Source organism: Grammomys surdaster, unplaced genomic scaffold (genome assembly GCF_004785775.1).
Source record: "Grammomys surdaster isolate TR1022 unplaced genomic scaffold, NIH_TR_1.0 126187, whole genome shotgun sequence".
NCBI lineage: Eukaryota > Metazoa > Chordata > Mammalia > Rodentia > Muridae > Grammomys > Grammomys surdaster.
The window spans coordinates 2260614-2279348 of NW_021620993.1; the positions used below are offsets into that span (position 1 = coordinate 2260614).

Here is an 18735-nt window from a genome sequence, read left to right on the forward strand (position 1 = left end):
AAAAGCACTTGTAACAGGTCCATCCAGGAGTTCTGTCGAGAGGATACTGCAGGTGCAAAGGCCCTGAGGTAAGCGCCGAGGTTTCTGTGGGCACATGGTCTATCTGATGCAAAGCATCCTCTCTGACAGGCAGGACTCAGAATACATGGTTGCTCTGTTTAGGAAACTATGTCAGTTAATTAAGTTGTGAAGCAAGGTTTCGTGTATGAGCTTTGGCTTGCAATTTTGGCCCAACCACAAGCCTCTGGGCAAGTTGCCGGACTTCCCCGGCTGCTGTTCTTGTGTCAGAATCCTTTTTTAGAAAGCTTAAAGGAGATGCTTATATGAGCTACCCTTGTTCTCCCAGACATAGCAAGGAAGAATGAGGTCTATTTGTTTGCAATGAAATATTTATTCCTTTCATATTAATTAGTGCATTTGGTTGGAGGCATTCTTGGAGGACATTGTGGCTCCAGGAAATGACTTAATAAATTGCTAATTGCCACAGGAGATGCATGCTCTCTAACGATGCCTCCAAGTTCTGGCTGGGGCCAAGGACACTTCCCTGTCAAGGATGCTTGCTTCCCCAACCAAAAGTCAGGTCTGTCTGCTCATCCACATTTTCAGTTTCTTCTACATGGAGCATCTTTGTCAGAGACGGGGTGGTGGGGACATGGACATCAGAGGTAAACCCTCATTGATCTGTTCTTTCCAATCAGGCCCCATCTATAAATAGGACATTCATCTCTGAGCTCACACACAGGTTAACCCACTGATGAAGTTAGACTCTTATGGTTCATTGCATCACAATCTGGAGACCAAGCTTTGACAAATGAGTCTTTGGGGACACTTTACATTCAAGACATGGCAGCTCTGGAGATCATGATTGAAATCAAGGTGTGTCCAGGACTTTTTCCTCTCTCCTTGGTTTGCAGACAGGCTCTTCAATTAGTCAAGTCTCTGTGTGTGGCTATGTCCTCAACCTCTCTGAATGAGGACCCCAGGGAAGACTGGGTGAGGGCCACCCTGTGACTTTATTTTTCCTGTGTCCTTATCACAGGCCTCTCTTTAAAGAGTCACATTCTATAGCCTGACTTTAGGACTTCAGCATATAGATTTGGGAGATTATAATTTTTCCCATTACATCAACTCTTAAAACACGTCACCCAAGGCGGTCTGTAATCCATCGCCGTCACCTTTGACACAAAATCTCCATGATGTTAAATTGAAGAGTATCTTATGTAAACACCAAAAAAGTCAGGTGATTCAGGCTGTGGGGTGCCAGGCTATGGCAGGCAATGTTGGTATTTCAGCCACTCCATGGAGGCCACGGTAAAAAATCTTTCTCCACAGGGTTCAATCCCCACACTGGTGTCCTTGAATACATTCACTAGGGACCAATATTTTACAATTGTCTTAGTCAGGTTCCTATTTATGTGATAAGTACAATGACCAAAAAACAGCTTGGAAAAGTAAAAGTTTAATTTTTCTTACAGACTAGATTCTATTATGGAGGGAAGGCAGGGCAGGAACTCAAAGTCGGAACCTGGAGGCAGGAACTGAAGCAGAGACATGGTGGAATCTGACATACCGGCTTGTTCCTCATGACTTGCTCTGCCTGCTTTCTTATAGCACCTAAGACCATCAGCCCAGGGATAGCACTACTTATAATGGGCCCTATCACGTCAATTATAAATTAAGAAAATGCCCCTCAGACTTGCCTACAGGCTGTTATGCTAGGGATATTTTCTCAATTGAGGTTCTTCTTTCTATCTAACTGTAGCTTGTATTAAGATGACATAAAACTGTCCATCACAACAGTAAAGTACACAGCTATGTAAGCTTGATGTGCTCCCTCTTTAGAGGGTAATGGAAAAATAGCAGGTGCCAGCAGAAATGGCCTCCATAACTCTGCAGGCACGTTGGAGACTAGGAGTCAAAGGCTGAGTTCAAAGGTCTGGATGGTTGCCAGCACATTTGTGGGGGTTCTCCAGAGATATGGAATTAATAAGGTGTGGCACACACAGAAGGAGGTTAATCAAGGAGATGGCTCAGAGGATTAAGAAAGTCAATAAATAGAAACACATCAGGAACCAGGCGCAGCGGTAGGAACTGGTAAATGGTGGAGCCCCACACGTGGCGAGATGGACACTGAGGTGCCCTGCTTTTCGCTCAGGGTGGCTGGAGGTGAGTCTCAAAAGGAAGACAGTAATATTTGGGGCCCAACCTTGTGGAGCCAGGTAGGAAGGGACAGCTTGGGCTCACACTGGGAGCTGCATGCTCAGTTCCCAGCTATTGTTGACTTCTGCTGTAACATTACCAGTCCTCCCAGGAGCCTGTGATGGCTACGCTAAGGGTGTTGAGAGCCCTGGCTAGAAAAAGGGTAGTAAAGACATAGGCAAATAAGAAGTTTCTAGAAAGTTCTTATGTATCTACCCAACTCTGGCTGTACATCAGTGTCCACTACGACGATACCTACCCCTACCAAAACAAAAAACAAAAAATAGAAACAAATAATCAACCAAACCAACCCCCCAGAAATTCATATGTCCTCTGGGATTTCTGGGATGCTCATGGGTCAAGGCTGTCAGTGCTGGGGACATAAAGTAGATCATGATACCCAAGGGATTCTGGTGCTATGTGGATTCCTCATGGGTATCATCCTTTTGACGGCTTGGGAGCTTTCTCTGCCTTGCTGGAATTGCACTCTTGGCCCACACTTTCCTTAGCAAATGCTGTGTTCTACACCAGTTAGTGTTTGTTTATTGTCCCAACACATCATAGTGACTGATGATAACCCCAAAGCCTAATTGGTTTCTACTAATGAGAAGTTAATTGGGGCCTTCCCTTGTGGGCAGCTTAGGGTGGCTTTGGTCGGATCACTTGTTCTTGCTTCATTAGCTATGATTTCCTGTGGACAAGGCTTGGGGCAGCCTTTCTGAGGCGGGTCAGTGCCTCTAAAGGCCTATTTTTAGAGTTTTATGATAGGTACTTCCAGAACCTTGGCAGAGAGTGTCTATGAGCAACAATACTGATCTTTACTCCTGATCATCTCCCTAGAATGGAAGCCACATGCATCCATGTGCTGTAGATTCCTCTTGAAGTTAGCCCAGAATCTCCAGGGCTGGTTTCCAGGTGTTGATCGGTCCATCACCTGGCAATGCTTCTGTGCAGCTGTTACTGGAGCTGTTAGGGCCTTGGAAGTCCTGGCAGCCCTAACCAAGTAGATCGGGGCACTCAATCTCAGTAGGCCAATGAAGCCAGCTGGCAACTACAAATCAAAATAAGAACATTTATCCATAATGTTGGTAAGTGGAAGAAATAAAGTAGTCCAGTGATACACCCAAGTCCATTTTCAGGTTCTGACATGAGGTTTAGGTTCAAATAAATAGAGCAACAAATAAATATTACTAAGCAGTCATGATCAAGATGCTGTCCTGCCTTCTACTCATCCACTGATCTGTTATTCTCTTGGCTCTCATGTCTTCTGGTCTGAAACATCAGAACCGTGTGAGATCATTTTATGGCAGACAAATCTTTTCCCTGTCTGGTACCAAGCTTCAGCGTTTTTCTTCTCCCAGTATGAGATTGTTGGGGAAATTCCAATCCCATGAGGACCATCGTTTTAACAGCCAACAGGAGGGTCACACCTGTCTCTTTAGATCATCTTCCTTCCAGACACAATGGGCTTACTTCAGATTCATTTTAATATTCTAATATTCTATATTCCACATTCTAAAGTTTCATTGTAGGAGTCTTTCACTGTCCTTGGCATCTGTTTTATGCTACTGTGAGGAGGATTGGCTTGTTTTCCTGATTTTTCCTTAGCACATTCATTAGTATATAGAAAAACTGATTATTTTTGTATGTTGCTTTTATATCTTGCAACTTTGCTGAAGTGTTGATCAAAGCCAAGAGTTTTCGGGTCGTGTTCTTAGGGTGTTTTAAGTCCAGGATAAGATTGTCTGTAAATAGAGATTATTTGAGGGGGTGGTAATATAACTCAGTAAAGTGCTTTTCTAGAACCTAAGTTTTACAAAAGTGTTGAGCATGGTGGTATGGGCTTATAATCTCTTCAATACAGAGGCAAGACAGGTGGATCTCTGGGCTCTCTGACTATGCAGGCTGGCCTACATGGGGCCTGGCCAAAGGGAGACCATGTTTGAAAAGGAAAAGATTGATAGAAGCTGAGGAATGTAACTTTAATTTTTTTCAAAAAATATATAATAATAATAAATAATAATAAATAAATATAATAATAAATTTTCAAAATAAACATAATAATGATTCTTAAATGCTTTAATCTCCCTTTTAGCCCACTACCCACCAAAGATAGTGGGAAAGAAAGGACACGGGTGGTGGGGGAAATGGACCTGTTTAGAAAGGTTCAGTGGAGCAACTCCCATCTGTGTTGTATGGAAATCAACAGTTCAGTTCACAGGTCAGCAGTAGCTTGATCTACTCACAAACACTTCATGGATACACCAGCAGTCCAGTTTGGTAGAGTCAGGATAACAACAGTGGTGACACAACCTAGAAAAGACAGCCAGGCCCTAGCCTTGGCACAAGTCAGCGGGAGGGACAAACAGGAATACCAGAAGTAGTTCTCAGCTGTGCCTCTCTCAGGGAAGTGAAGATCAGAGAAGAGAAGATCAGCAAAGACTCGAGACCCACAAGCACTGCATAGCTAGCTCACTCCAAACATCATGTGTCCTCTACAAGTCTTGCCTCAGCACATATCTTGCTTTAGCACATGGGTCTGTTTCAGTTGACATCACTCTGCCAATCAGTCCCAGTTGGAGGAAGCAGCAAGAAACTGCAGCACACCACCAGAAGTTCTTTTGATGTGTTTCTCTCTATGGAGTCCTGACAAATGCAGCTCAACCATGCAATGTAATGTGAGGTGAACCAATACATGTGTGACCTTAGCAAAGAATCTTTTATTACATGTCCTTTCACATGCTTACTTTAGCAGAACATCTTTTCTCCTGTGTCTGCTTCAGCTAAACATTCCTTCACATGTTTGCCTCAGCAAAGCACCATCCAACTGACTTTCCAAAGAACCCTCAAGTTTTCACTTCAAGGAACAACAAGGCAAGGTTGTCCTGTAGTTTCCATACACATGTAAGTACACACCCCTACTTACACCCCATCCCCATTTCCACCCCCACCCCAACCCCACATTCCACACTCCACCGAGAAACCATAGAAAAACTTTTAGTTTATCTTTAAACTGCTTATATTATGTTTCTTTCTCTTGCTTTATTATTATATAAGAATTCTAGCATTACTTTGAATGAGATTGAAGATAGTGAACACCCATGCCTGGTTCTTGATTTTAGGATGAATGTTTGTGGTATTTCCCCATTTAGCATAATGATGGCTGTAAGTTTTTCATATATAGCCTTGATTATGTTGAGTTATGCTTTTTCTATATATAATTCCTTCAGGGACTTTTAAACGTCCTTTCTGCATCTACCAAGATAATCTCACAGTTTTCATCCTTGATTGTATTTACATGCTACTTTCTACTTACTGATTTATGCATGTTGAAATGTCCTTGGATTCCCATGATGAAACCAACTGCACAGTGGTGTGCAATTTTTTTCAAACAGGTTATTGAAATTGGTTTTCAAGAATTTCATTGATAGTTTTCCACTTTTCTAAACATTAGGGAAATTAATCATAGTTCTTTTTTGTTGTGTTCATAACTGTTAGCTGCTATGTTTACATCATAGTGATACTTGTTTCATAGAATGAGTTAGGTAGTGTTTCTTATCTTACTATTTTATGGAAAAGTTTGAAGAGCATTGATGTTTTTCTATAAAGTTATGGTAGAATTCAACATTAAAGCTGTTAAGTCCTGGGCTTTTTTGAGTTTAGAGACAATTACTGCTTCCATTTTATAGTTATACATGAATGCAAGTGCACTATGCACGTCTGGTGCTGCAGAGGTCAGACAAGGGCTTCAGATCCCCTTGAACTGGAAGTTGTGAATGTTGTGAGCCACCACGTGGACGCTGGAAACCAAACTCAAACTTTCTGCAAGAGCAACGAATGCTCTTAACTGCTAAGCCATCTCTGCAGCCCCACTACTTTTGGGTCTAGATAACCCACCTACTGAAAATGGGGTGTTGAAGCCACCCATTAATATTCTGTCCAGACTTTCTTATCATCCTTTTTTACAGGCTTCTGCTTGCTTGGTATATAGTTTTTGATCTGTTGACTCTCAGTTTGTATTTTGCCAATGATTCATGTTTCTTTCAGACAGCAAACTGTGTGTATTGATCCAGTGAGGTAGTCTTCATCTTTTAATTACATAGATGAGGCCATTTATATTTACAGTTTTTATCAAGAGAGGTTTTTTTTTTTTTACTGTTAAATTATTGTTTGTTTTTTTCTTTCTCTCCTATTCATCTCAGGAGACTCCTGAATGACTGAGCTGGGCAAGTTTGATTTTTTTTCTGGTTTTGTGTTTGGTTATTTGTCTCATTGGTTTTATCTGGTCTTGTTTTCCTATGAATTTCACTTGTGATCATCTTCTTTCTTTATGTGTAGAATTCTTTCAGATATTTTTCACAGCCTGAGCTCAGTGTTCATGGATGTTTAAGTTGTGATTCTTGTGTAAGTCATTTCTTCATCATCTTTGAAAGATAGCTTTGCTGGATATATTGGTTCGTAGCTATTTACTCTCAGAACTTGGATGAAGTCAATCTGTGCTTTTCTGGGTTTGAGGTCTGAGATCATTTTCATGAGTTTTCTGTTGTAATTGATATTTTTCTCTTTGGCTATTAATACTGTCTCTTTATTCTGTAATAATATGGAAAGATTCTTTTCTGGTCATGAATGTTAGAGATTGAAGATACTTTCTGAATTGTGACCCATATCTTTCCTTTGGTTTGTGGTTTTCTTTTTTGTAATATCACTGAGTAGGTTTTCTGTGCCTTTAGTTTGAAACTCAGCTCCTTCTACCCTGTGATTCTTTAATCTTTTGTTCATTTTTCAGAGTTCTTGAATGTTGTAGCCACACATTTTTTTCTTGGTTGCTGGTTGATTATAATAGTTCCTAAATCTCCCCTTTTTCTTTCTTTTTTTTTTTACAGTCCTGTTATTCTTTCTTCTTCTTCTTCTTGAGCTAGTCTGCTAGTCTGAAATGATTTCTACTATTTTGTTTTGTTGGCTTATTGATTTTTTCATTTACAACATTTCTGATTTTTACTGTTTGTTCGTTTGTTTCATAATCTTAATTTTCTTGCTCAATTTTCTATCCACAATGCTACTTTTGTTATCCAGATCCTGAACTGCCTTTCTTACTTTATTAATTTGCTTGTTTTCATCCTCTTTGAACTTATAATTTTTAAAGTACCCTTTAAATCCTTTGGCATTTTGATAATTTTATTACCTTTAGTTTGAGCTATTGAGAACTGATAACCTTTAAGATTAGTCATATTGTTTTTGATTTTCATATATAAGTCATGTATTTCTGTTTTGAAATTGATAAATTAAAATTGAGCAGCTCTGCAGGGGACACCCCACCTCCCACTTTACTTCTTTTTTTAAAAATTACTTTCATTTTTCTTTATAGTCCAGTCATTAACCACATCCAGGTCTGCCCTCCCACAGCCCGCCATTCCTCCTCCCCCACTCCCGTCTCCAAGAGAATGTCCCCACCCCCACCCCCATCCACCACCAGGCTGTCTGACTCCCTGGGGCCTTAAATCTCTCAGAGTTAGGTGCATCTTCTCTCACTGAGTCCAGACCCAGCAGTCCTCTGCTGTAAATGTGTTTGGGGCCTCATATTACCTCGTGTATGCTGCCTGGTTGGTGGCTCAGTGTCTGAGTGATCTCAGTGGTCCAGGTTTGTTGAGACTGCTGGTCTTCCTCCCACCTTACTTCTTTTGAGTGGTTTGTTGTACTACAGCATTCGTGAGATAGAAACCACACCTCTTCTCTCTCCCATGGAACTCCATGGGTTTACAGAAGTGACTGCTAAATTAATCAGCAGAGGAAAGGCTCTTTCTGAAACTGTACATCTGGCAACTTGTTTTAGATTTGTTGAGATGCAGAATCGTGCTGTCTCCAATCTACCATCTTCCTGTCTCCTGTTTGGTTCCTGGTCCTCTTCTGAGAATGCAAATGAGAAGCAACAGAAACAAGAGGCTCTGATTGGTGACATTATCCACCCACTGCTGTCTGCCTTCAGACATGGTCTCAGGGCTTCAGGAGCCTGCTTGAATTCCCACAAGCCCCTGAAGGCCTTTGTGTACTACACAATTGCTTCCTCATATTTTGTGTCTCAAATTTACTGCATACTGAAGAATTTCATACTTTTAACTTCATGTCATTAATTTCACTGTCTGGAAAGATAATATTTGGGAAGTTTAACATCATGCCCTATGTAATCCATTGAGATTCAGATGTCATTTATTGTCTTTGGATGCTCTACTTCCTTGATATCACGTAGATTCTCTGTTAGGGTGCAGGGTGAACTTCAAATGACTCAGTTCAGATAGAGGAAGAGAAGTATGTTCAGGCTTTTCCCCACTCTCTTGTATCTGCCTTGAACTGATACAGAGTGTGTAGCAGCAGAAAGGGGTTTAAATTTCTAACAGAAGAGCATCTGGATGTGTCAGGAGAAAACCAGAGCTCTTTAACCCACTTCCTTGGCCCACTGTCTTATTGCTAGCATCTTTTACCACATCATTTCCCCTGGGAGGTAGTGTCAGTGATGATTAACAGATGGGGAGGTGTAGAAATGGAGTTTGAGTTTTGAGTCTGAAGAAATAATTGAAACCTGCTTGTGCTTCATTTCCTGTATCTAAACAGGTGGGGTGGAAATTGCAGCCATGGTAGGTTAAATAGCAACTTCTAAATTATGTTTTCCTGATCTTTAGAATAGAACCTTGTTTGGAAATACACTAACAACCCAATTCCTTGGGCAGCATTTCAAGACACCTATTTGGTATCTGAAAACTCAGATAAACCTTATATATACATTCATGCAAACCTGCCTGTAATAGTTTACTGTGTGAAGCCAATGCAGCATGAAATTAACAACAATGATAAAACAGAACAATTCTAGGAACGTTCTGTAGTAGAAGTTATGTGAATGAGGTCTTTCTCTTTTAAAGTGCGTTAGTGTGTTGTATTTGCCTTGCTCTTGTGATGATATGAGATTGTACAGACATGAATGATGTTGTGTGAGGGAATTGGCATAGCTGTTGTGATGTATGCTGGTCCATAGGGGTCAGATGAACACAAGCAGTGTTATATTGCACCAATCTATCTCATTCCCAAGAGGCCTTCTGATTATCTCTCTACATACTCCCTCTTCTACCTTTCTCTCCAATTCTCATCATATTTTACCCTTCCTATTCCTTAATTTACGTTTCCCCTTTCACACCACCTAAATTCTATCCCCTCTTCCTTGAGCTCCTACCCACAACCTCTTACAGGTTTCCTGGAGTCAATGGGTATTCCAATTTAAACACATATATTTGAATATTTGAAGCTAGCCTTCACATGTGAGAATTGTGACACTGTATTTGGGATTCTGGCTTCCTCTATCAGAACGATTATTTTCAGCACCATCAATTAACCTCTTAAGTTTTATAGTTTTATTTTTCTTCATGACTGAATAACACACACACACACGCACACAAACACACACACACACAATCACATTTTTTTTCTTTGTTGATTTGCTAGTTGATGAACATCTGGGTTGTCTTTTGTTTCTGGTTTTTGTGAATAAAGCATCAATGAACATGAATGTGCAAGCATCTTTGTAGTAAGATATAAAGTCCTTTGGGTATGTTTCCAGGAGTGGAATAGCTGGATCATGTGGTAAGTCCATTTCTATCTTTTTAGGAACCTGCACAATCATTTCCATAGTGAATGTACTGACTTTTACTCCCATCATTAACCAATGTGTTCTTGTTTCCCACATCCACACCAACATTTGGCTTTTGTTTTGTTTGTTTTAATATTAGCTATTCTGACTCATGTAAGACAAAATCTCATAGTAGATTTATTTGTGTTTCCCTAATGGTTAACAATACTGAAAAAATTTTAAAACTATTTCTTAGCCATTTGCATTTCATCTTTTCAGAATACTTTTGGTTCCATGCTCTAATTTTTAATTGTGTTGTTTATTTTCTTGCTGTTTAATTTTTTTGAGATCTTTGTATATTCTAGATACTAATCCTTTGTCAGATGTATAGCTGGTGAAGTCTTTTCCCCATTCTTCTGTAGGCTGCTACTTCATCTGAAAGATGGTGTCCTTTGTGAATAGAAGTTTTCACGAGCCCCGGTTATCAATTATTGTTCTTAATGCCTGCACGGCCAGGTCCGTTTCAGAACATTTTCTGTACTTACCAGATGAACTGTTTCCATACTTAATCCTCTATCAGGTTCAGTGCATCAGATCTTATGTAGAAGTCTCTGATCCATTTGAACTTGAGTTTTGCGCAAGGTGAGACCATTACCATGCTATCTTTATTATCATAGTTCCATGATGTAATTTGAAGACAGAGACAGAGATACCTCCACCAATGTTTTTAGTGCTTCGAATTGTTTTGAATACCCTAGTTATTTTGTGTTTCTGTATGAGTTTTGAGATTGTTTTTGCAGTTTTTGAGAAGAATTGCATTGTAATTTTGATGGAAGTTGAACTGTGTTTATAAATTGCTTTTGGTAGGATGACCATTTTTATGTCACCAATCCTGGCATGAGTGTGAGAGGTCTTTCCATCTTCTGAGTCTTTTCTAATATCTTAAATACAATTCTTTCACACCCTGGGTTATATTTTTTTCCAGAATTTTGTTTGAGACTATTTTGAATAGTATTGTTTCCCCTACTACTTTTCCAGTATATTTTTTATTTTTATATAGGAAAGTTACCGATTTTAGTGTATTAATTTTGTATCCTGCTACTTTGCTGAGCATATTCATTGGCTATAAGTTTTCTGATAGAATCTTTAAGGTATTTTATAATAGTCATATCATCTGCAAATAAAGATACTTTGATTTCTTCCTTTCCTATTTGTATCTTCTCTATATCTTATTCAACTTGTCTTACTGCTCTAGCTAAGACTTCAAACACTACAGTGATCAAAAGTGAGGGAAGCCTTGTTCCTAATTGTAGTGAAAATATTTTGAGTTTTTCCAAGATTAACATGATGTTGACTGTGAGCTTGTTGTAAATTGTCCTGATTGCATTGACAATACATCCCCTATATCCCAAATTTCTCCAGGACTTTTATCATGAAGGGATGTTGAGTTTTGTCAAGACCTTTTTGCATCCAATGAAATGATACTATGGTTTATGTCCTTGAGACTATTTTTATAGTGGGTTATAATAACTGATTTACATATTCTGAACCATCTTTGAATCTCTGGAATGGCATCAGCTTCATCATACTGAGCAATCTTTTTGGATGTTTCTTAAATGTAGTTTACAAGTATTTCATTGAGAAATTTTATGTTTATATTTGTCAGGGAGGTTGACTTACAATTCACTTTCTTTGATGGGTCTTTATATAGTTGGGTCTCAGAGCAATACTTGCTTTGTAGAAGGAACTTGGAAATGTTTTAGATTTGAGGGCTTGGTAGAAGGATTTTAGGATGTCCAGAAGCAGTAGACATCTTCAGGGAAACAATATTTCCAAGACCAGATAGTACTGCTACACTTATGAACTCACAGCACCTGTGACTACATACAGAAGATCAGTACAAGATCAAACTAATCAAACCCCCAGCATGGATGTGGGAGGGGTTCACAAAACTCCGCCCATCTCTGGGAAGTGATTAGAAAAGAATGGCGTTGTTGGGAAGAGTCTGTTTTCTTCAAGAATGTGGTTTTTGGATGCTATTGTGCTCCAGTAAACTGTTCTACACCCATATACAGTAAGTGGAGTCAGTGAGTTTAAAAAAGAGCACAGGAAACTGAGACAGAATAATGGTGATCAAGATAAAGGAGAAGTTAGAGAGAAGGAAATGGGATGGATTTGAAGAAATACATTATATGCATGTAGGAAATTCTCAAATCATATAAAAAGGAAAAAGGACTTGTGAATGTTATTGGTAGTGTAGCACATACAGTGTGGATACCCTAGACAGGGTGGAGTGGGAAAATGTGGGATGGTAGTGTACTGAAATGATGGGTAGTTTAGAATTTATGAGCGATTTATCTATGATGGTTTCATATTTTCAGACCACTGTTGACTGTGGGTAACTGAAACCAAGTGTAGCTGTTGATTTTCTTCTTGAGGTAGCTAAATGCCCCTCAAGAAGCACCTTATAAGGCATGGCTCACTTTGGATTAGAGTTTAAGATAATATGGTGCACAGTGGATGGCAAGATCTGGAGGCAAATGGCTCCATGCTGGTAGGAGTAGCTGAGACACCTTACATTTTAGAGGAACAGGAAGCAGAAAAGGAACGGGAAGTATAACTGGCCTATAAAACCTCAAGGTCCTGATAAACCATTCCCTCCAGCAAGGCTCTACCACCTAAAGGTCCTACAGTCTTTCAAAACACCTACTGGGGACCAAGTGTTTAAACACATAAGCCCATGGTGGGCACTCCACATTCGTAGCACTCTGTCCTTGGCCCCCACACTGTTATGGTTATCTTAAACTGCAAAATACATTCATTCAAACTTCAAAAGTCCCCATAGTCCTTATCTGTTCCCACACTACTCAAAAGTCCAAGGTCTCTTCTGAAACACAATACAGTCTAACTGTGAACCTCTATATACTAAAGACAAAAATCAAGCCCCATACTTATACAAGGAACAAAACAAACATTCCTATTCCAAAAAGAGAAGAACTGGAGGGCAGTAAGGGAATATTGATCCAAAGCAAGATGGAAAGAATTCATGGCAAACGCCAAGTCGTGCAGATCTGCATGAGGCACATGTGGCTGGTGCGGGCATCGTGTGAGCTCCAGCAGGCTTGGGTTTCCCAGCCTTTTCAGTTCTGCTGCCTGTGGCACAGAGACGTTCTATCTCAGGTTTGCTTGACTCTGTCCTTCCAGGTTTCCTCAAGTGTCCCAGGAATGAGGTCACTGGAGCAGTATGCACACACGCATATCAATAGTGTAATCCTAGGAAAGGGCCAGAGCATGTATGCCTAGGTGTGTCTCATGGATGTATTTTCTGGAGGGTAAGGTTTTTACCATCAGTGCATGATGTGTCTTAGAGTTGTAGCTTCTGAGGAGACCCACAGCACAGCATATATACATGCATCCCAGGGTCATGGTCACTGGCATGCACGCTTGAAAACTGCAGTCACTAGTGCTTTTATTGGGCTGTGCGCTTCTAGAGGGCAGGGCTGCTCCTTCTCTCTTCTGAATCTATGGCTGTATTTTCAGTGTTGAGTCTACAGCCATTATTTACTGTCCATACTTAAGTGCCTCCTTTGTAGATTCAGAAAGGCTTAGCCAAGATGATTTGTTATCAAGCAGTTGGAATGAATGAAACCCAGGCACAGAATGGAGTGTCAGTGAACGGTTGACACTCCTTGTCTTCCTTTTCTACCTCCTTCTCCTTCTCCTCCTCTTTACTCTCTCCTTGTCCTGAGTGTCATTCCCTCTGGCTGTCTTGCAGGTATGCATCGTGCAGAAGCGAGACACAAAGAAGATGTATGCCATGAAGTACATGAACAAGCAAAAGTGTGTGGAGAGGGATGAGGTGCGGAACGTGTTTCGGGAGCTGCAGATCATGCAGGGGTTAGAACACCCCTTCCTGGTGAACCTATGGTAAGTGAGATGTCACTTCTCCCCCCGAAAAAAGGGAAAAGATCCAGGTGTCTTTGTCCATAATCTCCCAAGTATTCTGTAGGATATGGTCCACTAATGAACCTTCAAGGATTCATTTTTACCGTATTCTCTGATTAAATAAGTCAGAATTGAAAATAAATTTGTTCCTATGTATTTGAGTACATATGTAGCAGGTATCATGGCATGCTAAATTGTGTCCTGAATCCAGTATTTTACAAAGTCCCATGCATCATCTTAATGGCAAGAAGGACTTGGAGCTTGTGTTTCTGTTTATATAGCATGGTTTCCCTAAATGGAGATGCTCAGTTCCATCATTTGAATCTGATACACAGTCTACTATAATTCATGTTTCTGGAATTTTTCTCCATTCCCATCCCTGACCATTATTTCCACTCCAAATTTGCATCCTGGAAATGCCAACTTGGTGATGGTTCCCTGCCTCTGGACCTTTGTACATGGCACCTCCTTTTGCTAAGTCAGTCAGGCATCCCAAAGTCCTCCACTGTTCCCAAGACTTCACTTGTGTATTCCAAGTGCCCTCATAAATTTCTTTCTAGTACTCGATTATGCCTATTTTTCAGATGGGGTCACTGACTCCTGTTACTAATGAGCAGACAGAAGGGACTTGAAGGAAGGCTGTTTGCCTTCATGGCCTCCATCTAACTCCTTGACAAGCAGTTCCTGGCTTTGCCAGTTTCCCTACCAACCTTCTGCTTGGCATATTACTTCCTTCTGGTTATCCTGTAAGGCCTTCTTGCCCTCCTAGGAGTCTGAGTAGTATGGGGGTACTTGCTGGTTTCATAAGGATGCTGTGCCTTGTATTAACTGTATGCCAGCTCCAGAGTTCCTTTCCTGGAGGGTGAGTTATTCCAGCCTTGAGAAGCTTTGCTCTCATCGCTCTTCCTCACTGACAGGCTCTGTGATTGGCACCAGTGGAAGCCTAGCATTGATTAGTTTCCATGACAGCTTTGCCTCTGTGGAATGAATGATCTGTGCTCCTGAGCTGTGATAACCCAAGCCGAGCTGTCAAATGCAATATTTTCACCTGTGTAAAGTGAGGCTGCAGTGCTCTCCTGGGATGAAGACAACCCCAGTGAAGGAGAAAGAGGAAGAAAAATGGCAAGATAGAGAATAGGTATAGTACGGTGCCTGGGGGAGCCCCAAGTAGAAACAAAATGAAGGAGGGGTTCAAGGTTACCTAATGTTCTTCCTCCAAACCTGACCTCAGTGGATCTAATCCCCTACAAATACCATCAAGGAAAGTGTTCACTGGACTCCTGGTGGAAGACAAGCATCCAGAGATGGTATAGCTCTGAATCCTCCCAAGGATGCTCAGCTGCTCCAGGACAGGGTAGCAATATTGAGTTCATCTGTCTTCTCAATTAGCAGTGCTCTGCTCCTAGAGAAACCCAGGCATCCTTCTTCATTGTTTCTCCATTGTCTGGCACAAAGGAAAGTCAGTTGTTCAGTATTGCTATGTTTGCTAGGTGTTGTAGTAGATAAAAGTGCCAGAACTGAGTCCAGTCATCACCCCTATCTTCCTGGTAGAGGATAGCAGTCAGTCTCACCCTGGAAACACTGTGCTACAACTCTCCTCCCTCAGTGGCTCTTATTCACTCTTTCTGGTATCCCTATCATTACTAAAATAGTGAGATTCCAAACACCCCCATGTCCTGGGCTCTGGGCATCCCAGTCAAGCTCTGATACATAGAAAGACAATGCTGGTGAGGAATTTACAACTCTCACTGTGATGTCGTTGGATTCTGCGTATCTAAGAGACTCTCATCACCATGGTAACCTCTGGCATCAGAGGAAGAGGCTGTGCTGTCTTGCCTAGGCTTCTTTCTCATCTTGAATTGTCCTGGCATGTACATTGTCCTTGGTGTTTTTGGTTCAAGCTGTGAGGACTCCAGGTTTTCATTCTGTTTTTTTTTTCTTCTTATATTTTTTTATTCGATATTTTATTTATTTACATTTCAAATGTCATCCTCTTTCCCCATTTCCCCCACCCCAGAACTCCCCTATCCCATCCCCCATCCTCCTTTTTGCTTTCATACCATTTTAATTACATGCAAATATTAAGGTCAGTTCTAGGTTGAGAAACTAGCAATACAATAAATGCAGATAGTCAAGGAACAAGCAAGACAATAAACACAAATAGTCAAAGGACAAGCAAGGCAATAAACAAAGTTCTGTGATCACTCCCATGATCACTATTTCTAAGGGCTTATCAGGATGACTAAAATATCTGAGCCTACTTCCCTGCCCTAGCCCAAAGTCATTTTCATGTCTGAAGCCTACTTCTTTGTTCTAGCCTAAGATTTAGATTCCTGCCTGAAATTGCTTCTTTGTTCCAGTTCAGGAATACCTGATTCCTGCCTGAAGCCCACTTACTTGTCCTTGGCCAATGTCATATTCCTGCCAAGCAGCCCATTTCCTTGTCCTTGGCCAATGTCAGATTCTTGCAAAGCAGCCCCCAAAGCTCTCCGCTTCTCCCCCTTATTTTATCTCATAAACAAGACTAAGCCTGTCTTAGGTTGTTCTGACAAAAGTTCCTTCCTTACCCATCATGGAATATGCATTATCCATGCACTGCACTTCTGTATTAGGTGAGTAAGGCTTTGTGTAGAATCTTACCTGTCCTTGGCTTGCCAACCTGTTAGATTAATAACTCTGTTTAGGGGTCCATTTTCAGTTTCAAGCCACATACTTTGGCTACCAACATGTTGTTGTTGTTAAAGACAAGCTTTAACACAATAGGCAGGAATAAAAGTATTCCCAGGACAAAAAGGGCTAGCATGATCAAGCTTTATATGCCATTCTTGAAGCTTGACCAAAACAGAAATACTGACCTTGGGCCATGGGTAATTTTATCAGCAGTATCTGCCATATCAACAGCAGAGAAGCATTCTTTGAATTCATAAGCTCACTATGCAAATTTAAAACATCCAGAGAGGTGTTAGAATTATGCCAAATACACTGCAAGTGTCTTTAAACTTTTCCTAATTATAATGACTACCACTGTAAATTTTAGAAGTAACACAAATCCAAAGGTATTTGGCATGACACTAGAGATGGCTCCTTACTCTTAAACTCTGAACCTCCTTCCAATAATTTGAAAAGGGTAAAGAGCATCAATCTGATGTTCCAAATGCCTATCTAAATCCTCTTGTATACTCAACACATTAGTAACATTTTTTTTTGCTAAGTGATTAACAAAAGTAGCTATCTTAACTTCTTGTGTCAAAGCAATTGCAGAAGCAAAGGTGCTAGTAATTAATGTAATTAAAGCTGTTATACTAGCAATAATCAAGCCCACTACCTTCTTGTTTCTGCTTAAAGCCTGACTCACTTCTTCCAGTACTTGCAAACTTTTTTCAGGATACCAAGGTTCTGCAATACTCAGGACAATAAAACAAATGCTAGTTGGTAGACCTCTGTAACAGACATGCCAGATTTCAACACACTAACACAATTATAAAGTATTCAATCAATGCAACTTACATTAAATACTTTAGAAGAAGCAAAGGTAATTTTAATTTGACAATTAAAAGAACCTTAACACATGTACTAACACTTGTTTGAAATCCAGATTCTGTTCTGGCCATACCACCCTGAAAGCACCTGCTCTCGTCAGGCTTTCATTCTTGTTGTGATGGTCAGGAGCTGCTATTCTGCTTCGGGAGGGGGGCTCTAAGTATGAGACACATTGCTCACAAGCTGCACTTTGACACTCAGAGAGCTGTGTGAGAACCCAGTGGCCACCCTGCAAATCAGGGCTCAGGAGTGGTGCAGCTGAGCCAGGGGATTGGCTGTGTATGTCAGGAAATTACCAAGGGACCCAACAGCCCACCAAGGAGCAGTACAAGAGTCATGTGCACGAGCTGGGACTCCCAGAATCCCCTGGCTCTGTTGAAGTACCATGCCATGGCACCTTCATGCAGATTTCTCTGTCTACTTTCTGGTCTACTTTCTGTGTTTCCCATGTGTTCTTCTGTAACTTAATCTCAGAATTAATATTGCCTCATTTATGTATTTGTTACTTTCCTCCTTGTGGTAGCCAAATAGCAGATGAAAGCAACCAAAGAAGTTGCTTAGTTGGATTAGTTTTGGCTCACAGTTTGAGGAATTACAGTCCATGGTGAGTTGGAAGGATGGGAATTAGGTCTCTGTCTGAGGTAGTGGACTCTGGTGGCATGGCTTGTTATATCTCAGCAAATCAGGAAGCAGGGAATTCAGTGGGATCCAGGGACAGGCTATAGCCCATTCAACTTTTCCCCCCATCCTCCAGTCTCTCGCTTGCTCCAGCTCAGGATCAACATCCAAACACCCCACAAGAGCACCATCAAGCACATTTCCCTGTGGGGACTCTTCCTGTGGGGACACTTCACACTGAGATCACTTTATGCTGAAACCATACCACCATGCTTTTTCTACCATTGAAGTGACAATGATTTGTTGTCACTTAACGAGTGAAGCTTTTTCTCTTTTATCTCAGTGTATACTCAGTACTGTCTTATGAGATGGACATTTCCATCTCCAGCTTACAGTTGGAGAAGCCGAGGTCAGGGCTTTGGATTATTCACACAAGATTACAAGCTCACCCAAGGCAGAACTGAGATAAGAAGCCAGAGTACAATACCAAACTCTTAACCAGCTCTCCTGGGGTAGGGAAAGGGGACAAGCTCTGGTTCCTAGTGTTTTCTATTCTCTGAGGAGTAGAGGCACCCATTGTTTATTTAAATCTAACAAGCTAGTGTCAGACAGCTTGAAAAAATTCTGAAAAAGTTACAGTTGAATTTTGGTATCAATACAAGCTGGCTCCTTACTATCCTGCTGGGCTCAAATCTTACACCACAGTCTAGGATCTCTCAGCTTCTCTCTGCAAGTTGACTTATAGCTAAGACTCTAAAATATCAAGATAAGAGAGGAGTAAGTTTTAACAGAAGAGAAAAGGGATGATGAGTAGGTGTTGG

General features: G+C 40.8%; 1 protein-coding gene across 2 annotated transcripts in view; it reads left to right on the forward strand.

The window, feature by feature from the left end:
- Stk32b (serine/threonine kinase 32B) overlaps positions 1 to 18735 on the forward strand; it is a 239752-nt gene that overhangs the window by 72155 nt on the left and 148862 nt on the right. For both annotated transcript variants that reach the window (XM_028758246.1, XM_028758247.1), the window contains exon 3: positions 13587 to 13738. In XM_028758246.1, coding sequence (XP_028614079.1) covers positions 13587 to 13738 — 152 coding nt within the window. The remainder of the gene's footprint in view (positions 1 to 13586; positions 13739 to 18735) is intronic.